Raw genomic sequence first — 23,985 nt, 5'->3', positions numbered from 1 at the left:
TGCTTCGTCGCTCCACAGCCTCTCGAATGCCTTCTGGCTCACCCCTGTGCCTAGTTCCATGGAAACTGGAGTGCCAATAAGTACAACTTTTAACATTATCGGAGGGCTTTTGGTGGTGAAGGTCTGTATCCCATATACTTCCACTTGATCCTCAGGTTCAGTTGCCTCTCCTGCTCGTTCATCGTGGATCGGTCGTCCTCTCCTGACTCTGCTACTTGGTGAGTCAGAGATCGTTTGCACATTCGCTGGAGGTGCCCCATTGTTCCACAGCCCTTGCACACATAGGGCTTGACTCTGTTGTGTATCTGTAAATCATGGACTCCCACGTCCCACCACCAGGGAGCGCATCCCCGGAAGCCCCAAGGGATCCCAGCATTCCTTGGGAGCACTATAAGCCGGCCCCTAAGGCCTGTTCCTCACTCCGGAGTGTCTTAATAAAGACTGAGGTCACTGTTACTTTAACTTCCCTGTGTGCAGTCTCACCTGTGTTAGGAACACAATAGAATTGACATTGATGAGCTCGATGGCTGCCCCTTCAGCGCCAACATGGTGCTAATGGATACGCATTCACGCCCCATGGCGGACTCTGAGTCACTCTAGGCCTAGGTCTGGCCTCTGCAATCGTGTGGGCCCTGCCCTGTGCCGTTCTGCCTGCTGAAAACAATATTTTGTGCACGGTGCTTGCTGGTGAGCTCCGATTCTGTGAAGATATCTGTTTCATGTTATCGCTGGTGGATATGAAGGCTTGGGCTATTGTGAAGGCCTTGCTCAGATCTAGGGATTCGGCAGACAGCGGTTTGCGAAGAATGACCTCGTGCCCAATTCCAAGCACAAAAATGTCTCGCAACATTTCCCCCAAGGATCCTGCAAATTCACACTGCCCCGCAAGACGTCTTAGTTCAGCAACAAAACTCGCCCTCGGAGCGACGGTGCGTGTAAAAGCGGTACCTGGCCATCAGGATGCTCTCCTTTGGCTTGAGTTGTTCCCTAGCCAGCGTACACAGCTCTGCGTAAGATTTGTCCATTAGTTTGACCGGTGCCAGCAAATTATTAAAGAGGCCATATACCGATGACACACATATGGTGAGGAGAATCCCCCTGCGCTTGATCTCTGTTTCAGCCGTGTCCAATTCTTGGCCACAAAGTACTGGTCGAGGTGCTCAACGAAGGCTTCCCAATCATCACCCTCAACAAATCTCTCAAGAATATCAATGGCAGCCATTACCACATGAAAGTTACTCATCGCCAATTTGTTATGTTCAGAATAAATCCACAGGACTATATCGCAAGCTCAAACTGTTGTGACCTTGGTCTCTTTATTCAGACTCCAGAGTGAGGAAGCAGCATGGTGAATCACCTTTTATACCTGTTTGCCCCAGGGTGCACAGATGACAGGTCTCCCACAGGTGTGCCCCCTAGTGGCAAGTCTTACATTTTAGTAAGGTTTACATACATACATAACACTAAGAGCGCTGTGTAAGTGGAAATTATTGTTGTACTAACACAGACAGTGCCTTTAAGAGGTTTGCCTCCGAGTGTTTGACCAGCATTAAACTGTCCCTGTGCCTTTAACTATATTAAACTCCCCGACGTTGGGAGGATTCTGCTGTCAGCAGTGAGTTTGCTCAATGTTGCGGCGCCTTTAAGGCGCCTCCTGCTGTTCAGAGAGTAGGATTGCAAACAGTGTTACCTTTAAGACGCTTGGGATGCGAGGTTGTGCTCTTCACCGCCCCCTGGCGCCACTATCAGTGAGTTGAGACCGTGCCGACTGCAGTCTGTGCCCCAGTGCGCCCCCTGGCGCTAGGAGGACCACATTATCAGTCAGTGATCGTGCAGTAAAAGGTCGCCCTCTGACGCTGGGATGACCGCACTATCAGTCAGTGAGATCATGCCGACTGTGCTCCTGTGCGCCCTCTGACGCTGGGATGACTGCACTATCAGTCAGTGAGTGAGTGAGATCATGCAGACTGTGCCCCAGTGCGCCCCCTGGCGTTGGGAGGAGCGCGCTGCGGGTCGGACCAGCAGTCAGTGTGCGGGGTGCCACGGTGTCGGTTGTGCGGGGTGTTGAGTGTTTACTGTCCACGTCTGCTTCATTTTAATTTTTTTTGTTATTGTATTGTTATTATTTTTTTTTACTGCGTGTGAGTCGGGGCGGCCGCATGAACAGCCAGGCTGGATCGCACCAGGAAGAAGATTGAGGAATCCAAGGAGAAGATCCGCCGGGAGATCCGCGAGTCCAAGGCCAAGATGTTCACCAAATTCACCAACATCCTGCAGCAGGCGGTGGAGGCGGTGAGTGCCGGGTCCGGTCAGCACCCACCCCGCCCGCTTCCCTTCACTCTACACCGGGGTCCCACACAGGCCTAGTCCATGTCAGGAAATGACAGCCGAGTTTCCCGGCGGGAGCAATAGTTTTATTTTATTTATTGGAAAAAAAAATCAAATTCTAACCTTTTATAGTTTTTATAAAATATTTATTTTTCGAAAACTTCTTCAGAAGATCAGGTTTTGGGGGTTATTGATTTTTTTTGAGTTGCCCTTCTTTTACTCTTTCCTTTACTCCCTCCTTCCTTTACTCCCTCTTTACTCCCTCCTTCCTTTACTTCTTCCCTCCTTCCTTTACTCCCTCCTTTGTTTACTCCCTCCTTCCTTTACTCCTTCCCTTCTTCCTTTACTCCCTCTTTCCTTTTACTCCCTCATCTCCTTGGTCCACTTTGTGTAATATTCGCGTTATTCTGGAGCAGTCCCTCCCGCAGCAGTAGAAAGGACTGCGACTGCTCTCGTGTTGTTGCCAGCTGTTATCCTGAGGCTGGTTTTGTTTCTGCTGTGTCTCCCCCCTCCCCTTTCATTATGTGCAGGAGATGCTGCGAGGGAGGATACCTCTTTTGTTTGGGTTATGACAAAATTCAGCAATCGAGGGAGGCCAATGATCTGGAAAAAATCTCTCCTTCCAAACACGCTGCAGGATAATTATTTATCTTGGTTTATTTCTGACTGCAATAGATGTGCAAAAGGATGCAATAAAGCACAAATGGTGTTTGATTTAAATGCAGCATGTCATATTTAAAAATTGAGGCAGATGTGTTCAACAATAATAATGGTGTAAATGGACTCACTATTATCAGATAATCTAATTAGGTATCTATTAGAAAGCCCATATATTTATACACAACTTAAAATGTGTTCCAGCACAATAACGAGTCACAAGATTTGAAAGTGAAGCATGGTTGTCAGTTATTTTAACTCCAAAATGTGATTTGGCCTTAACAGACTCCACTCTTACATTTTTCTCTTGCTCATTGTTCACTTTTTCGCCTCTGCCATGCATAGTGCTCAGTGATGTATTTCTGTAGACAAAAAATGTAATAGAAAAGTAATTTTTGTCTGTAGATATTTGGAGTTTGTGGAAAGTCATTTTATTCAGATTTTTTATGTTAGCAGATACAGTCTCACTTGATGACAATGTGTGATTTTAAACTATAATGCTATTGGAATATTTGAACTGGTGTCGGGTTTGATTTGCTGCAAGTTACAATAACAATCATTTGTATTTATAAAGTGCCTTTAATGTAGAAAAACACCCCAATGTGCTTCACGGAGGCACAAGGCGATAAAAATGGACACCGAGTTAAGGAAGTAGATATTAGGAGGGTTGATCAAATGCTTAGTCGGAGAGGTGGGTTTTAAGAAGGGCCTTAGGAGAGGGAGGTAGAGGATTTATGGATGGATTTCCATACATGGAGCTGAGATGATGAGTGGGACGTGGAAAGCACAAGAGTCTGGAATCCGAGGAATGGCGAGTTTGGGGAAGGGATGGAGGTTTGTTTTGGAGAAGGATATTGAGGTTGGGGACAGGTTAGGTCTCGGAGGGAGATATAAAACGTGTGTGTATATAAATATATATATATATATATATATATAAAATCACACCATTAATAGACAATGCTTAGCTAACATCTGACTTGTCTTGTACAATACTTTAGAGCAAGGGCATATTTGGGTAACTACATTTTATAGGAAAGTGTTCCAACTTTTGAACAGTTTTGGTATGTACTCAGAAATATCTGTTCTTCTGTCATTCGATGTCAAACTGAGGACCCTGGTAAGAGTCTGCAAGATCCTCAGATTTATGCCCATCTGTCATCAAACTTCTGTGTTTTTCTGTACTTGTTGACTTGATATTTATGTATTTTTCTGTACTTCACTTTAAAAAAATACTTTCTTTAATATAGTTTCCTACATTACAACAGTGACAGCACTCCAAAAAAAAACTTCATTGGCTGTAAAGCGCTTTGAGACGTCCAGTGGTCGTGAAAGGCGCTATATAAATCAAAGTCTTTCTTTCTTTAACAGTAGCACTGTTTTTCTTTGGGAAACTGGCAATTACTTTTAATAGTCATTATTGGGGTTGTCACGAGGCCAGTGTCAGTATTTGATCTTTGTATAAACCTAGTGCTATGAGCATGGATCATGTATATCTCACTAGTCTAAAAGGATGAATAAACTTCAAAGAAATACCACAGCAATGCTGCAACAGTGTGACAGTGACAAAACAGGACTAGCCATCCAAAAAATAAATTCTAGTTTTATTTAATTGCCGGTATCCCTCCCACGAGTGGAAAAATTGTCCTCCAGGTTCCCAATAATCTGAAGTCACTTACGTTTGGTTAAAACCAGATTAATCACGTTGGAGGTTGAGAAGACAATTGAATGTTCACACACCTAGAATAGTCAAGCAGGAAATTCTTATTTTGTAACCCAAATGTTGCCCACCAATGCTATTGCACACTAGGTAGTTTAAAAGGAAAATTTGAATATTATTTTGGCTTGCTGTTAAGAACAAGAGAGAAGAGGAGAACAAGCTCTAACTCTTGCAAATTTTAAGTATTATTTATACATGTAGGCTGAATTTGGTTACAAATTGAGCTTTATACTTCTCCAATAGTCCATTAGAAGTTAAGTTTAATGCTTCTTTACATTGGCCTATGAGTGTGCCTTAACCTCACAGTACCAATGCCAGTACCATTTTCCATGCCATCTAACCTATTGATTCAGTGTTTGGTTGAGCCATATATCACTAAAGGTGTACATTGGGGAAAGTAGAAGGTATCTAGTATGGTTGCTGATATGAGTGAAAAATGTAGGGAATGTTAAATGCTTGTAGGAATTTAAAGTAAATTAATGCTATGATTAAACTCTGGGTCTTCACATGATTACTAAGCACACTATAGTCAGTGGAGTAGAATTTAAATTTCACGTATTTGACTATGACATTTGATTTAGTCACTATACATCCATCTATAGTCTATAATTAATTTATTAACCATCTTACCTCTGCACACACTTCCCCTCCATTCTAAACTCCTTTGTCCACATTCATAGTGAAAACTGCCTACGTAAGCTTGTCATGCTGAAATTGCACCCTCCTACCAGTGGGTAGGGTGTGGTTGTAGCATGACGGGTTTACATTGGCAGTTTCCACTATCAATGTGGATCTAGTTATTTAGTGATTGGAACGTGGGCAGGAGCAGCGAGGTCGTGCGAAGGAGCAGAGAAAGATTGCAGAGCGACGTGATCGGGGCCCAGGAGAGGCGTGAGTTTGGGGCCCAGAAGAGGCAAGGGCCCAGAGGCAGCACAGGCCAGTCCACACTGTGATATGTGTGCGCACTTGGTCCGTGCAGCAGAGCTGGTCTCCAGTCGTCTTGGTTAATCCTTGCCACTGGACCAAGACCTAGCTCTGTCAAGCCTGTGTGGTGGCTGGTGTGCAACAGCCATCACCACGATAAAAAAAATCCACGCACAGGCATCTTCCACCCTTCAATATGCAGGTGGGACCTGGAATATTAGGTCACCTGTGAACTCATTGAACTCAGCCCTTTTTGGTGTGGAAGCAAGTCATTCTCGATACGAGGGATCGCCTAAGAAGAAGTCGTCGTCATTATTTGCAAGGGCCCTTTTTGTGCCACTGTACTGCACTGAGCCATGTTCTTTGTTGATGGTTTTCCAATTTTTCAGTGTGGACGGACACCCTGCCAGTACTGACATACTCCCAGGACCCCCAGTCCTTATTTATGAAGGACAGTGTCAGCTGCCAGAAGGAAAACATTGCTATTGATGCATAATTTTTTTATTAGTATACAATAATAGAAATAATTTCCAAGTATGTTAACAAACACAGAGATCTCATGAACTAGTGTGGACCTCTTGGGATCTTCTCCCAAAGGTTACCTGAGATTAATGTTTTTTATAATTTCATCATATTGTCTGCATACGTTTCCACTGATGGGGGAGACTAGAACTAGAGAGCATGATTTTAGAATAAGGGGCCGCCCATTTAAAACTGAGATAAAGAAATTTCTCCTCGAGGGTTGTAAATCTGTGGAATTCGCTGTCTCAGAGAGCAGTGGAAGCTGGGACATTGAAAAAATTTAAGTCAGAAATAGACAGTTTCTTAAACGGGGATAAGAGGTTATGGGGAGCGGGCAGGGAAGTGGAGCTGAGTCCATGATCCGATCAGCCATGATCTTATTGAATGGCGGAGCAGGTTCAAGGGGTCGTATGGCCTACTCCTGTTCCTATTTCTTATGTTCTTATATAGATGTTTAAACCATTGGGGAACACTTTGTTCTTAAGCTGACTGTATTGTGAGTTCCTCCCACCACCAATGGCTATAAGATTATGGTAAATTTGGGGGTAGAGCTTGTCCACTGACTTCCAGAGCTGATCCTCACAGTTCTTTTAAATTCTAGTCAAGTCTCAGTAATGCTTTTGATGGTTTTGAATATCTTTTTTTCTAACATGATGAGTCAAATTAGGTTCACTGATTCCTCCCTCCTTTTCCGTGTCCCTGACAAATGGGATATTTCTGTCCCTTAGTTCTGTGAGAAGTCCTGCGTTGATCACTAAACTACCTCTGTTAACACAGAGCTCTGTTTGTAGCTAAAGATATTCCTTTAGTAAAATGAAGGAATTACCAAGGGTAGGACGGGGTGTTTACAAACTCTTGGTCCTCTACCTGTGGGTTTAAATAGGAATTGAAGCTACACCTGCAGGATAATTGGACTTGCACCTCTGCGCCTATGTGGCAGGTCAATTGATCCGCTAATCTTAATTGTGGAGACGCCTGACAAAATTATGGCCCAGGCTGCTTTAGACTTGCAGAGTGCATATGTGCAAATATAATCTATATCATAAATTTGTCCCAAGTTGTTATCAGTTGAAAGAAACCATTTAGCACTTTATAACTGTTCCTCATGCAAAGTCAGTCTTTCTTGTTGATTTCTCGGACAGTACAATCTCTTGAATATGTTCTTAGTATTTGAAAACTATATCTTCAAGTTCCTTTTTAGCCCCCCAAAAGAATTGGAGGCTTAATGACCGTTTGATGCCCAGTATGAAGAGTTTGGCCACAGCTGTGTGTTCTGTAATGTGATTTTCTTTGGAACATATTTTAATTTTAAGCAGGGATTTTGTTACCATCTTTTTTCATTGATGTCAGTTAAGTTTATTTAGGACAGAATGGTTACTTGTGCTGGTTTAGAAAAATGAAGCATTACTGGGAGTGAGGAGGAAGTGCCCTGGATAGGGAGAGTTCTAGAACTAATCTGGACTCAGCTGACTTTCGAAACAAACAGCACCAGATCTTCTGCGGTATTATGCATCGTTATTAGGAGTTTATGCTGCACGCATTCCTCCTGCATGCTCCTTCACTCACTCCCACTGGCACAGAAATCGCGGAGGGCGGGAGTTGGGTTATGCTGAAGCAACTACCTTTAGTCAGCCGCAGAGATAGTTTCATCTAGGCCATCTTGTCACTGGCAGTTATAATATCAGCAAATGGTCACAAATGCATACAATATAAAGATCTACACGTACTTGACCTGCATTGCATAAACTTAAGGCACACCGAGAAGGTTATGGCTTTTCTAAACATAGCTTTGAAGATTAATATTTTGCCATACAGTTCCCTCTATATTATCTTCATGGTTAAAGATACAAAGTATCAATTGTGACTGAGTGTCATGGAAAAAATACACAGTGGCAACAGTGTTTTTAATGTGTTTGCATATGTAATTATGAGATCATAAAGCTTTGGAATTGGAGGGTCCCTCATTTAATAATCTAATCTGTTTCGTAAAGCTCAATATAAATATGACCAATAATCACTGCATAGATTGTCACAGAAACTAGACCACCAGTATATAAACTGGTATAGTCCATTTAAAGCGAGGCATTGTTTTACGTTCAATTAACCACACACCTGAAGTAATGACCACTCCCCACCCCCACCCCAACGTAAGCGGCACTGCCTGTCTTCCCCCAATGCACGGCCCACTTAAATTTTTGCACGTGTACGGTATCAATAATTTAAAAGCCGGTGAGCGGCCTGTGCGGGGCCTTGCAGGTGACTGCACGGACGCACAGCTTAGCAGGAACATTGCCCTGAAGCCCAGTCCACAATATGTAATTTCACCATAAAAGTAGATACATTCACATCTCCAATAATTGCCCGAATTCTGCGATCAGCTACGAACAAGTGGCACTAGCCGTCCAATACACTTGCACTTGCCCACAGACTTTCGATGGGCTTTTGCACCGGTGATCAGAAATCCAAAACCGCGTGACGCCCTCTACGGGGGAATCAGGGACTTGTGGGAGCACGCAGCGGCTGAACCAGGAAGTGTAAGTTAGAATAGTTAATTCAATACCAAATCACTTACAAAAAGCAAAATAAAGAGAGGGAAAGAAAGATAATATTGAGAGAGAGAGGAAAGAGACAGAAAGAAAAAGTTAAAGTAATTTAATTTAAAAAAATCTCCAACAATAATTAAAATCTGATGGAATGAGACTCCATTTGGAAAAAGTGAATTTTCAGTGCCAGAGAGGTTGTTTGGCAGTAATTAAGACCTATCACAACGTTAAAAATTTACTTACACTGGAATGCACAAGCCCATACGTTTTCTGGTGTGTTTAGTGGGTATATATTGTATAAGTATGGGGAACAGGCAAGAAAATGGCGTCGAGGCCAAGATCAGATCAGCTATGATCTTATTAAATGGGGGCGCAGGTTCAAGGGGCCAAATGGCCTACTCCTGCTCCAATTTCTTATGTTCTTAAGTACTTCATGCCCTTCTATGTATTTGAATGCCGAGTTTCTTGGCAAGGTACTGTTATAGCGAAGCTCCTAGAGGAGCAGGGCAACTTGAACAGCAACTTCCTGATTTCCATGTTTAACTGCACAAGTGCGATCGCCGGCAGTTGCTGTCCAATTTATTCTTGAATAACGGTGAGCGTTGATAGCCCCACCGTTATTTCTGCTGTAAAATCCGGGCTGTTGTATATTTGGGAATTGCAGCTGAGACGTGGAATGTCAGCAAAACTACATGTATCTCTGAAGTACTGCATTGTAGGTGGTGATTCTCTGGTTTCTCAACTGTTTACCTCCCATGTTTTGTCAATGTTTTTCAAACCCTTACTCAGATTATTGTACAGATTATTGAAGACTTTGAACTGCTCTCCTAACTAGAAAACTTGTATCCTCTCACTTGATTAAAAATAATTATAAGCAGCTAAAATGCTCGTCAGAAGTTATTGTAAGTTTCGAGTTGTAGTGTCCTTATCATAAACTTTGAGACATTGTTTATATTGAGGCACTTTTCTTGAATTTTTACTGAAGCTGATAACTGGTGCTGGAGTCTGGCTGCACTGATGCCAGGAGCTGAGCCAGTGCTGTCCTTGTGCAGCATGTACAGCCAGGCCTGTTTCTGTCACCTAGCCCAGTGGTTCTCCTCTTTTTGGGTTGAAGGTCCCCTTTTCAAATGGGTTAGGAATCAGGGATCTCCCCATCTAAATTATAATACTATTATAATTATAATCATATGAAAGTGTTGCATGTAAAGAGTGTTTTAATAATCATAAGAACATAAGAAATAGGAGCAGGAGTAGACCATTTGGCCCTTCGAGCCTGCCCCGCCATTCAATAAGATCATTGCTGATCTGATCATGGATTCAGCTCCACTTCCCCGCCCGCTCCCCATAACCCTTTTTCCCTTATCGGATAAGAAACTGTCTATCTCTGTCTTAAATGTATTCAGTGACCTGGCTTCCACAGTTCTCTGAGGCAGCAAATTCCACAAATTTACAACCCTCCGAGAAGAAATTCCTCCTCATCTCAGTTTTAAATGTGTATTTACTTACAGATATCAGTGAGGTAAGCATGCCTGCTTCTCACACCAATCCGCAGCAGCAGATGGCTACTGTTAGTCATTTAGTGCTGGTCAATTTTTAAAGCCATCAGCCGACTGGCCAAGGGGAGTGAGGGCACAAGCTCTCGTGCACATGCTGGGATGCTGCCGGAAGCACGACTCACCACCATACTGTCCCACTGGCATGTTCTGTAACAGTGGCACTGTGGGATTCTACGTGTTTGTGTGAACATGTTCAGACACCTGTTTGAAGGGCCCCACAAGTGCTCTGATCACATGTCGGGAAGACGGCACAGGGTCGCGGAGCCAGGGCGAGGAATTAGCAAGACTTGGGCCTGGCCGTTGAGAATAATTTGCAAGAACGGCATCAGTGTCGGTTTTATAAAGAGGAGCATGTTTGAAATTACTTTGGGTCACAGACTCCCTGGAAAGTCTCTGCAGACCCCCAAGGGTTTGTGGACCCCAGTTTGAGAACCACTGACCTAGCCCATACTGAGACCACTTGTACCAACCTCACCATCACCTCCACCAAGATCAGCTAACTCAGCACAGTGATCAAACCTGAGGCCTGGTCTGTATGACTCAGTCCCATATCACCGAGGTGTATTTACTGATTGCGAGAACAACTAATTGGTAAATAAAATAACGAACAATAATCTCATTACTAAATGCTTTGCTTGCAGGCTGACTTACGACCCAGAGATCTGTATTTTGATTGAATAAAACTGCGAAATGCATTTGTGGCCAGTGAATACAACAGCTTTGCTCATATTGCATCTTGATTTAAAAATATAATTTGCATAGGGATACTGTGCCAAATTGGAGTTGGCAGATTGAATAATGTATTGATGGCATAGGGTTGTTTATATGTGCTGCAGCTATCACTACAAAACCTAAGCTGTCAGTAAAATGTAATGGTACAATAAACAATGAATGCTTAGGTAGATTTCTATCGCAATGGATAAATGTTTCAATTCAATTAATGTATAATAAGTGAAGTGGTTTCAAAAGAGCTGTACATAAAATTACTTGAGAAAAAGGAGTATGTTTTTGCTCATAGGTTTGAGGAAGCTAAGGTCTTGTTTTATTTTTGTTTTAACATGGACAAGTTTACACCTTAGTGCAAATGCATTCTGCAAGGCCTATGATTATCTTTTGAGAAATCTGATCCTTCTGTAGAAGATGATGTCCTTTTAACTGTTGGTGGCATACATAATGACATTTTGTCCTTATTCTGCAATAAAAGGAAATAATTTTACTGTTTATATGTGTACTCCGTCCTATCAGACAAATCGCAAGTTACAGAGTTGCTTAAACCTTGAGAACTTATTGTAATGAGCTCTCGCAGTATTTTGAATAGAACATCAAAAGGAACTCCCATCATTACAGTGCAGTGTCAGCGTTAATAAGGATCCTTTGCTTAAAAACTGGAATATTTTACCAGTCTCTGGCATAATCTGCACTGATTCTAGGTCCTGCCTTAACAAGTTTCAACAGGTCACTTGTTACAACGTGCTTTTTTGTACCACTCCCAAAGACTGCTTGGAGAGGGCCTGCCGATTCTATCAGGAGAGCTGGTGTATAATTAGAATTAGTTGGAGAAACAAAATTAAGAGTCTGATCATGCAAAATTGAAGAAAAGGAGGTTGGCTGCACTAAATCGCATTCTAAATTGGTCCAAACCTTTTGCTCACTGTGTGAATCAATTTGAAACAAAACCAGTTTCCTGTTGATTGTCCGTGAATCTGATTAAACAGTGTTGACTGTGCTGCAAACTCATTGCTTTTCTCTAATTTACAATATATACTCTAGTGCAGATATGCATTGTCAGATTTGCATTGTAATGTTTATGACTGCGCTTGATGCATTCCACCACATTTCTATTTACCGAAGTCCCTGTACTAACTGAAGTGCATTTCAATCTTTCAAACATCCAGCCTGTTTCATTGTGTTCTAAGCAATGTTATCTGCTTAACAGAATAAAACATCAGGGCTCTGTGATCTTGATTGACAAATGCTTTCTGTAAGGTTGTGAAAATGCAATGCAGCAGGTAGCGTGCAATAGCAAAAAATTTCAATACATTTTAGGAATTGTTAAATACGATGAGCTATTTACTGCAGCTAACTAGTTTGTAATGGGATGAATCTTCACTCGGCATCATTCACAGTGAAATACTGCTGTTGGGGACTGGCCAAAGATTAGCAGTGCTGCTACAGTATTCTGTTATCCATTACTGGATGTAAATGTCTGTTACTTAGGATTAAATGCATACCAGTAGTAATGACATTGGTTATTTCTTCTTGGGAGCTTTACGTTTTGGTTTCGCCATCTGCAAGTATTTTTAGCGTGCAATTGAATGCTGTGATTTATTTGCTCAAATAAAATGTTGCAGTGGTCTAAAATGACCTTGAATAGGAAAGGTTTGATACCTTCAGGCCATCAGAGCTGATCTCCTTTTACAGGTTAATACAGGGGTGTCAAATGTACGGCTCATGGGCTGGATCTGACCCACGGAGCCATTTCACGGGCCTGTAATCGGGCTCCGAGGTGTACTGATGGCTGATGGCACTGCCAAAAGTCACTGTGGAATCTCAGATAATAGATATAAATGAATGGGACAGGATCATTTTTTGTTGGGTTATTAACAGGACAGGATTATACACAGCAGCTGGGTGTTAAAGAGCTGCAATTCAAATTGAGCAGAAGTGATGATACAATTGTAAAGTAAAAGCTTGGACAGTCAGTGAAAGTTAACAGATGAATGGAGTTGGATTATGGGATTAAACTTGCTCCCTATCTAGATTTTCTTATTCCATGATAGATATTGAATTGTGCACTTTTTAAATAATCTTGTATTTTGATTTTTTTTAAATACTTTATGGCTGGTGTGCTAAGGGAGTAGGATCAAAAGTTTAATAGTGGTACAAATCCTGAAGGTACCAAGCTAGCCTCAATTGGTGCTCACCTTGCAAGATTTTTCTTGAAACAAAATAGGAAGTCTGCATTATATAATCAGCACTTCAAACCTTGTCAAATCCACGTTCCATACACTCCGAAATGCCCGCTGTGATTGAAAGAATATTGTATATCATTTCTCTCGTCGTTTCAGTTTGTAATTTCCATCTTTTGTTGTGCACTGACATCAAGTGCAGTCAATTTGGAGGCGAAGCATCCGGGAAGGCGCTGAACACTCGAGTCTCTCGGGAGCACACACAAGCCAAATGCAAACAGCTGAAGGAGCGCACGACAACCCAAGCACCCCACCCACCTGTCTCTTCAACCACCGTCTGCCCCACCTGTGACTGAGACTGTATGTCCTGTATTGGACTCATCAGTCACCTGTGAACTCATTAGGGTGGAAGCAAGTCATCCTCGACTCCGAGAGACTGCCTAAGAAGATGATGTTTTAAATATAAATTATAATTAAAATCAACTAATTGAAGGCATTCAACATGTGTATTTTACAAGCACTCGGCTACGTAAGGTTGTGACATTTTGTCTGCAAATGGTTACTGTCCCTGTAAACATGGGTAGAAATAAAGGTAGATTATCCACGGATTCTGCACTGTTAAAACTGTTGGCTGGCCACCGCAGCATATAAAACCATTAATGGCAAAGGTTTTTCCCGAGCAGTAGAAGCTGTCAGGGTAGATCACTTGGAACAGTGCCAAGGGGATTAGGTCAGATGGCCAGTCAAATTCTTGCACCAGCTCACAAAGTATTTAAAAAAAAATCAAAATACAAGGATACAGTGGATACAGCAAAGGCTATGAGCCCTGACAACATCCCAGCTGTAGTGCTGAAGACTTGTGCTCCAGAACTAGCTGAGCCTCGAACAAAGATGTTCTAGCACAGCTACAACACCTACCTGACAAAGTGGAAATTTGTCCTGTCCACAAAAAGCAGGACTAATCCAATCCGGCCAATTACTGGCCCATCAGTCGACTCTCAATCATCAGCACACTGATGGAAGGTGTCGTTGAAATTGCTGTCAAGCGACACTCGCTCACCAATAACTTGTTCACCGATGCTTAGTTTGAGTTCCACCAGGACCATTTGGCTCCAGACCACATTACAGCCTTGGTCCAAATGTAGACAAAAGAGCTGAATTCCAGAGGTGAGAGTGACTGCCTTGGACATCAAGGCAGCATTTTACTGAATCAAGGAGCCATAGTAAAACTGAAGTTAATGGGAATTGGGTGAAAGCTCTCCACTGGCTGGAGTCATATCTAGCACAAAGGAAGATGGTTGTGGTTGTTGGAGGTCAATTTTCTCTGCCCCAGGACATCGCTCTGGGAGTTCCTCAGGCCAGTGTCCTAGGCCCAACCGTCTTCTGCTGCTTCATCAATGACCTTCCCTCCATCATAAGGTCAGAAGTGGGTTTGTTCGCTGATGATTGTAGAATGTTCAGTTCTTACAACTCCTCAAATAATGAAGCAGTCCATGCCCGCATGCAGCAAGACCTGGATGACAATCAGGCTTGGGCTGATAAGTGGCAAGTAACATTCGCGACACACAAGTGCCAGGCAATGACCATCTCCAACAAGTGAGAGTTTAACCACCTCCCCATGACACTCAGTGTATTACCATCACCGAATCCCCCATTGTCAACATTCTGTGGGTCAACATTGACCAGAAACTTAACTGGACCAGCCACATAAATACTGTGACGACAAGAGCAGGCCAAAGGTGCTTTGTTTAAATTAGTAGGTGCACTGTCAAGCATACAGAGCACCCATCACCAAAGAAGATTTCATAATATGTTTTTTTTTGCCAATGTCACTGCACGAATAATTTCAGTAGTCATTAGCACATGCCAAGTTATTATAGCATTTACAACCCAGTCATACTGCACAGTTTGTGTTGAATCTGCATTCTATCTCTGCTGGATTTGGTCTGGATTCTGTTTAACAAAAGCACATGAGACTATCTTGAGCAAGTACTCTCAGCAGCATTCTGAGATAGTACCAGCTGTCGACAAACGCCAACCACTGCAAAAATCAAATTTTAAAATAATTCCCGGGCTTCTTATCTTAACTAAACCTATTTTAAAAATCTGATCGTGTTCGCAGCGAATCAACCGCCTCATCCATTCCGTGTGGACATTGGCCAAGAGTTTCCGCTTTGGGCACAATCATGATCCGGGTACAATTTGCGCTAGCTTTAAGTTTTTATTGCTCAAGTTTGCACTCAAACTCAATTGCATGTCGTCGAATGTAAAATCTTTCATGAACCAGCGCTTTATAATGTAATTTTTGTTTAAAATTGCTTTTAAAAAAACATTCCTTGATATATTTAAGAGTGGTAAACTAATGCAGTATTATTAATGCAGCTCAAAATGGGTTTATCACAAAAATATAAGCATTTTTATTCAGTGTTGAGACCACCACCTGTGAGTAACCCAATTTATTACTAGTTACATTGGTTTACAGTAGTCAGTTTCTTAGTAACTTAAAAACAAATTTAAAGCTTTTTAAATGTGTCTATTGGCGTCCTTGCGCCAAAAATAAAGCACTTAATTTTAAAAGCCTTCTTGAAAGCAAGCAACAAGCAAACGGGTGCAGTTAGCGGAAACTCGCAATGCTGATTAATTCGATTTGGGGCGTGGCCAGTTTTGTGGGTGGGGCCAACTTCCAGCACCATGTTTTTTAAACCAGTGCAAAAGAAACCCAATTTGCACTGAACGTAATTTGTGCTTGAAGTTCCTCGATTCTTTGCACTGGTTTGGCCAATTTCAGGCGAATTGCGATGAAAGAACCAGCACAGCCTAGCAGAATCCCCAGCCCATTCAATTTAACTGCCGTTTGGACATCAGTGAGAGAAGCTCTATGCATGTGGAGAGGTCCATCGGCCTCACCAGATAATAAGGCAGAACATGAGTCAGAAAATTAAGCTGCAGAAAGCATATAAAAAGAGGGTATGATGGAAAGGTTTCTTAAAAAATAAAATCTTGATGTAAGTAGCAATATAGTTTATTTTTATCTATTTTAATTTTAATAACTGTTGCTGAATGTGGCCCCTGCCAGGATATCAGATTCCACCATATAAAATGAGCTTGACACACCTGAGTTAATACATAGCCTCCCTGATAAAGTGCGACATCCCCACTGACACCTGGGAGTCCCTGGACAAAGACCGCCCTAAGTGGAGGAAATGCATCCGGGAGGGCGCTGAGAACCTCGAGTCTCGTCGCCGAGAGCATGAAGAAATCAAGCACAGGCAGCGGAAAGAGCGTGCGGCAAACCAATCCCACCCACCCCTTCCCTCAACGACTATCTGTCTGTGGCTCTCTTATTGGACTGTTCAGCCACCTAAGAGTGGAAGCAAGTCTTCCTTGATTCCGAGGGACTGGCTATGATGATGATGATGAATACATAGGGCTAGAAATTGCATAGCGTCCCGTTTGGGGAGATAACTTTTGGAGGAGCGCAAAAGTGTCGGCAGGCGAAAAAGATTTTTTGCTCCTGGGAATTTCTGCTTTAGCGCTCCAAGAGGGAAGTGGAGCGCTAAATCAAGTGCTATCACTTCCCTTAGAGCATTAAAGGGAGTGACGGGCGATGGTGGAAGAGTGCTGAATAATGTTTAGTGCAGCGCTGCCGTCTTTAGAGGCTCCTTCCCTCGTTTAAAGGGAAGGGCCAATGATGGGTTCAATCACCCTTCATGCTCTATCTGTTGGGATCTGTGCTACGTGCATAGCAGCCCCAAGCACTCAGAGTACGGCTGATGTATCGTGGCATCAGAAGAAATCAAGAGGCTCCAGACTGTGAAGAGAAATAAATTTTGCCCTACCTGACCACCACTGACTTTAAATATTGCTCCCCAAGCAGCCAGGCAAGGTAACAATGCCATCTGAAGCTGCAGTTGTTGACGGTCGGCAATTTTGCAGCGGGTGGGAGCGAATATCACATCCAGGCGCTGCGCACCGGATAACGTCACGATCTACAGGGCGCAAGAGAGCGAGGTGGTAAGTGTTAGCGCCAGCACAAAACCACCAGGGAACGTCGTGGGTGTCGGTGAAATTGCCGGGCCCGGTCAGTAACTCCTTGGCGCCCTGTTACCACCCCTCGCAGCTGCTAACGGGAGGTGCAAACCCAGGTGAATTTCTCCTCCATAGCTCTTTAGGAAAACAATGGACTCGTTTGAAAGTGGAATGAGTGGCTGTTTCTGGTATTTGTCGTACTTGTAATTGTGGAAATTGTTTGAGTAATAGTACATTCAAATGCAAAGTGCCTTCAGACCACAAAAATCAACATTTATTTTAACATTGAAGTGGTAATGTCAAGGAATTGGCCTACACAATTCTGGTCTCAAAAATGTTAGTTACAAAAAACTCTGCCTGGAATCTTAGCATGAGAATCTATAGTTTGATTCTTTTAAAATTAGCAATGTTCCTTCAAATTCTCAGTGCCCCAACTTCTTTTGGGTCAGATATAAAGTGCTGGCATGATGCAGGTTTAAAATCATATCTTCCCCAGTACAATGAGCGACTGTAGTTTGAGATCATAAACGGGTAAAAGAGCAGCCTATCTGTAAACTGGAAAAACAGATTTTGTGCAGATTATAATGCACATGCAGACACAATATAAATGTGGGTGTGTGAAATCCTCAGCTACTGTGGAAACAGACAGAATGGCAACTATATTTATATATTTATTTTTGGATTGCTACTTCGAGCACCTAGATTTTATACTTTTCATACAATTTTAGTTTTCTTGTAATAATGGTTTTTGATATGGAAATATCTGCAGTGTGATCTTTCATTGTAGCAAGTTGAATACCAGCAATTAGTCCATGGCTCGCCCTCTTCTAGCATTCCTGGAATAGCATGAAATTCATGGCCTGTTGTCTGAATAAATCATTCACAGTAAACAGGGATTTTACTATATTACAAATTTTTATTAAATTCTTCAACTTGATCAATTTTTAAATGTGTTGGGACAGTTGTACAGAATACCTATTTTGTGAAGTAAATAAATTATTGCACTGCACCTTCAAAGGCTAAAGTTCTGCATATTGATACTATTAAAAGATTGTGTATCAGGAAGTCGCTATATTAGAATCTACGGGCCCAACTTTGCCCAACCCCTTTTTTAAGTGCACCGACTTTGCGCGCTGGAAACGGCGGCAGAAAAAAGGAGCCCCATCCTGGTCACCCTGGAGTCCCTGGAGTCCCGGTGTGGCGTGCATTTTGAAGTGGGGTGGGGGGGCAGAGCAACAGGCCAGCACTGAAAACAGCGCCGGCACCTACGCACATGCTCCTGCCTTCCCAGCGTGTCCTGTGGGCTGTGAGCAGGACCCGAAGCACGCAGCCCCTATCCCCTGCCAAAGGGACGCCCGCTCTCGCCGCATCCTATCCCCGGCCGAGTGGCCTCCCGCACTGGCCTGCTAAGTTCCCGGGCGAGATAGGACTTTGGTTTTATTTTTTATTTATTGGTTGTGCTTGAGAGTTTTGAGTGGTGGTGGGGGGGGGGGGAAGTTGAGAAGAAAAGAGTGTTTTGTATATCAGCTTATCTCTCCCTCTCTCTGGTTTACCCCCCCCCCCCCCCCCCCCCGTGATATCGTGGCCAGCAGCTCGCATTTCTTCGGTCGCTCTGCGTAGTGCGCCTCCCCGGTGACATCGCGGTAGGATTTACTTCATTTTCATTGTATTTTAATTGTTTGAGCTTTTCCTTGCAATGTTTGGTGCTGGATGTTGAGGTCCTCTCCAGTCCCTTTCCCTCCCCTATCCCTGCCCGAATGTGCGCTGCTTTTTCTTCACTGCCCGCAAGGTTTTTCAGAACTGGCCACATACGCTGACCTAAGTTTTGCTGGCCAAAGTGGCATAAATGGCCAAAACTGGCATAAGTGTCTGGGAACGCCCCCTTTTTAAAAAAAAAAATTGACCTAAAAAAAATCGTACCTAACTGACTTACTCTGGAGCAAATTTTTGGGGGAAAATGGCATTTTTTAACTTGTCAGAAAAAACAACTTACTCCAAAAAATTTGATGCAAGTCATGGCCAAAGTTTGGCCCCACGTTTGATTGTTGCAGTAGTGCTTTTTAAAGGTGGAGTATGCCTTCTTTCTTAATGAAAGAAATCTATCTTGATTCCTCTTGCAGGTGTATAATACAACAAGCTCAAACTACTCAGTTATCCTTTCTTCAATAAGAATTCAGATTTTATAATGACTATTGTGTCTATCTATCCCTGCTTGTGGCAGAGAGTTTAAGGTACGTGGGCAGGAATGTGCAGCTTCAATCTATTCATTCTACCTATTTTCAAAGTGGTAGCGCCAACAGAGTATCATATTGTGCGAGGCCCCTTGGGGAAGAGTGACCATAATATGGTGGAATTCTGCATTAGGGTGGAGAATGAAACAGTTAATTCAGAGACCAAGGTCCAGAACTTAAAGAAGGGTAACTTTGAAGGTATGAGGCGTGAATTGGCAAGGATTGATTGGCGAATGATACTTAAGGGGTTGACTGTGGATGGGCAATGGCAGACATTTAGAGACCGCATGGATGAACTACAACAATTGTATATTCCTGTCTGTCGTAAAAATAAAAAAGGGAAGGTGGCTCAACCGTGGCTATCAAGGGAAATCAGGGATAGTATTAAAGCCAAGGAAGTGGCATACAAATTGGCCAGAAATAGCAGTGAACCCGGAGACTGGGAGAAATTTAGAACTCAGCAGAGGATGACAAAGGGTTTGATTAGGGCAAGGAAAATGGAGTACGAGAAGAAGCTTGCAGGGAACATTAAGACGGATTGCAAAAGTTTCTATAGATATGTAAAGAGAAAAAGGTTAGTAAAAACAAACGTAGGTCCCCTGCAGTCAGAATCAGGGGAAGTCATAACGGGGAACAAAGAAATGGCGGACCAATTAAACAAGTACTTTGGTTCGGGTATTCACTAAGGAGGACATTAACAACCTTCCGGATATAAGAGGGGTCAGAGGGTCTAGTAAGGAGGAGGAATTGAGGGAAATCCTTATTAGTCGGGAAATTGTGTTGGGGAAATTGATGGGATTGAAGGCCGATAAATCCCCAGGGCCTGATGGACTGCATCCCAGAGTACTTAAGGAGGTGGCCTTGGAAATAGCGGATGCATTGACAGTCATTTTCCAACATTCCATTGACTCTGGATCAGTTCCTATCGAGTGGAGGGTAGCCAATGTAACCCCACTTTTTAAAAAAGGAGGGAGAGAGAAAACGGAATTATAGACCGGTCACCCTGACATCGGTAGTGGGTAAGATGATGGAATCAATTATTAAGGATGTCATAGCAGCGCATTTGGAAAGAGGTGACATGATAGGTCCAAGTCAGCATGGATTTGTGAAAGGGAAATCATGCTTGACAAATCTTCTAGAATTTTTTGAGGATGTTTCCAGTAGAGTGGACAAGGGAGAACCAGTTGATGTGGTATATTTGGACTTTCAGAAGGCTTTCGACAAGGTCCCACACAAGAGATTAATGTGCAAAGTTAAAGCACATGGGATTGGGGGTAATGTGCTGACATGGATTGAGAACTGGTTGTCAGACAGGAAGCAAAGAGTAGGAGTAAATGGGGACTTTTCAGAATGGCAGACGGTGACTAGTGGGGTACCGCAAGGTTCTGTGCTGGGGCCCCAGCTGTTTACACTGTCCATTAATGATTTAGACAAGGGGATTAAATGTAGTATCTCCAAATTTGCGGATGACACTAAGTTGGGTGGCAGTGTGAGTTTCGAGGAGGATGCTATGAGGCTGCAGAGTGATTTGGATAGGTTAGGTGAGTGGGCAAATGCAAGACAGATGAAGTATAATGTGGATAAATGTGAGGTTATCCACTTTGGTGGTAAAAACAGAGAGACAGACTATTATCTGAATGGTGACAGATTAGGAAAAGGGGAGGTGCAACGAGACCTGGGTGTCATGGTACATCAGTCATTGAAGGTTGGCATGCAGGTACAGCAGGCGGTTAAGAAAGCAAATGGCATGTTGGCCTTCATAGTGAGGGGATTTGAGTACAGGGGCAGGGAGGTGTTGCTACAGTTGTACAGGGCATTGGTGAGGCCACACCTGGAGTATTGTGTACAGTTTTGGTCTCCTAACCTGAGGAAGGACATTCTTGCTATTGAGGGAGTGCAGCGAAGGTTCACCAGACTGATTCCCGGGATGGCGGGACTGACCTATCAAGAAAGACTGGATCAACTGGGCTTGTATTCACTGGAGTTCAGAAGAATGAGAGGGGACCTCATAGAAACGTTTAAAATTCTGATGGGTTTAGACAGGTTAGATGCAGGAAGAATGTTCCCAATGTTGGGGAAGTCCAGAACCAGGGGTCACAGTCTAAGGATAAGGGGTAAGCCATTTAGGACCGAGATGAGGAGGAACTTCTTCACCCAGAGAGTGGTGAACATGTGGAATTCTCTACCACAGAAAATTGTTGAGGCCAATTCACTAAATATATTCAAAAAGGAGTTAGATGTCGTCCTTACTACTAAGGGGATCAAGGGGTATGGTGAGAAAGGAGGAATGGGGTACTGAAATTGCATGTTCAGCCATGAACTCATTGAATGGCGGTGCAGGCTAGAAGGGCCGAATGGCCTGCTCCTGCATCTATTTTCTATGTTTCTCTGTTTCTATAGGTCGAATTTAAGAGCTTTTATAGAAAGAAAATCTTTTTTTGCTGGAGATGGGGACTTTTATTGCTGATGGAAGAAAGATATTACTGTTGGGGAATGGGACATTTTTGTATTTCAGACACCAGCATTTGCATCAAGTACATTTGAATTACTGAGTACTGTGACATTACCGTTTTCCCCACCAGCCATCTGTATAGTCTGAGTAAGTTTGGCGATTTGTGTTGGCTTAAGTTTGCCCTAATGCACCTTGGGTATGACCTTCCTATTAGCAAGTACGAGATTTTCTTCCCAACATTCTGGGAAAAATTCAAGGCACAAGTTTTTAATGTAAATTAGTGTTTTAAAAAAAAACTTAATTACAGAATCAACTCCAACGCCTTTTAAAGTACTTTTTGTTTACTTTTCTTCCCCAAAACTGCACTTTAATTTTCTGTCACAATACTTGTGACTCATTTTGGTATGTCATACCTCAAATCTTGTATAAAACAAGATTGACTTGAACTGAAGCTGCTTGGATTACAGACTTCAATGCTTAAACTCTGAAAATTATTTTGCTTAACCTTCAGCAAGTCGGAGGAATATCAAAATCAATTCCCCCTCTACATTGAGCTGATCACAGCCAGGACGATGATAGGAACGTTCTATGGCTCAGCACTCCTGGTTTAGGGAGATGAAGAATTGGCCATGCTTCCTGCCAGTTGCTCCTACAGGAAAATATGCATGTGTGTACATTGGGCAAGGACAGGACCTGACATGATTGTCATACTCCCTGCGGTTAAATAGCTAACTGATGTGCATAATCTAGGCTCACATACAGGAAAAGAAATGACTACTTGGGTAAAATGTTAAAATATGCCTCGTTGCTTAGACCTGCACCAAAGCAAGAGTCAGCACCTTCAGGAGCATTGTGCTTGTGGAACTGTACTCCAGCTTGTCAGCACTTTCGGGAGTGGAAAAGGGGAAAGTTAGCAAATGCCTTAAACCATAAAACTGCCAGCCAAGTGAAAGCAGTAATTTTTAACAAAGTACAATGTTAAGGGGGCCCTTATTTCCTCCTTTAACAAAGTGCTATGTTAAGGGGACCCTTACTTCCTCCTCTAAAAGAAATGTTGGGGTGCTGCGTCTTTGCGCACTACAATAACATTTGCAAATCATGGGATGTGCTCTCTCATGTACACGAGGAAAACAAATTAAACAAGGAAAGGCAGTCTCGGTGTCTCCTGAAAAATCTCTGTTTATGAAAGGTACCTGTGCTCTAGGTGTTAATAGTATTACCCTCCGAGCGCTGCCATTTTAAATGTTGAGCTTAATGCAGTGCAGCAGTTAATTGTGCCCAGTGAAAATATAACCCATCTTTGAAAAGGACATACATTTTTGATTGCATGAAGTTATATTCAGTTTGGTGCCTGATGTCTTTGCAGTGGTTCCTGTATTTTTGCTTTCTTGCCAGTAATGTCTAAGTACACAGACTTGCATAATATGATCGGTGCTTTCAAACTTTTTTTTTTAAATTAGAAAAACCCACGGTAAATGTTCTAATCAGTTTTAAGCCTGCTGCTTATTCCTCAGTTTTATACAACACTGGGCAGGGAGTACAGGACTTACAAATAGGAAATTGTGAAATGCAGAGTCAGGGATCAGTCATTTAAAAAAACATTCTCGTGCTTTAAAGGCGCATCCCAATTTTTTTTTTAACACATATGGCATTCTAATTGGATATTGGGACTAGACAGGAAACAAGTTTCTGGACTCCTCAAGTGGTAGAGCTTAGGGAGAGAGTCCCAGTTCCAAAGGGCAGGTGTGTAATGACTGAAAAAGAGTGAGGGATGAAGAGGAGACTGGATCAAGAGGAGCAGAGGGCATATGCTTGTACATATAATGGAAAGAGATTGCAGAAGTTGGGTGATGAGCCTCGGAGGGATTTGTAAAAATAATTCGCTGAGACACAGTCACTGGAGCTTGATAAGAACGAATGGTAGGAGTGCAGGACTTCAGGGAGGTGAGGATATGGTTGTGGCATTCTGAATGAGTTGTCATTTGTGGAGGATAGCTGGGAAGATGTTTGAGAAATCAAAGTATTTAAGGTGTGAATTAGAGTTTTGACAATGGAGTGGGGTTGGGGCAGAGTCAATGCTGTGAAGGTAGAACAAAGTGGTTTTGATGGAACAGACA

The 23,985-nt window shown here is 42.8% G+C and overlaps 1 protein-coding gene across 1 annotated transcript in view; it reads left to right on the top strand.

Moving 5' to 3' along the window:
- Positions 1-2,039: 2,039 nt before the first annotated feature.
- Positions 2,040-23,985, top strand: part of fhip2a (FHF complex subunit HOOK interacting protein 2) — a 77,468-nt gene continuing 55,522 nt past the window's right edge. Inside the window, exon 1 of the mRNA XM_070876580.1 lies at positions 2,040-2,292. Within this exon, the coding sequence (XP_070732681.1) occupies positions 2,248-2,292 (45 nt within the window). The 5' untranslated portion in view covers positions 2,040-2,247. The remainder of the gene's footprint in view (positions 2,293-23,985) is intronic.

The sequence above is a fragment of the Pristiophorus japonicus genome, chromosome 3 (genome assembly GCF_044704955.1).
Source record: "Pristiophorus japonicus isolate sPriJap1 chromosome 3, sPriJap1.hap1, whole genome shotgun sequence".
Lineage (NCBI taxonomy): Eukaryota > Metazoa > Chordata > Chondrichthyes > Pristiophoridae > Pristiophorus > Pristiophorus japonicus.
The sequence above is the reverse complement of the archived record's forward strand: the minus strand, read 5'-3'. Positions and strand labels throughout refer to the sequence as shown.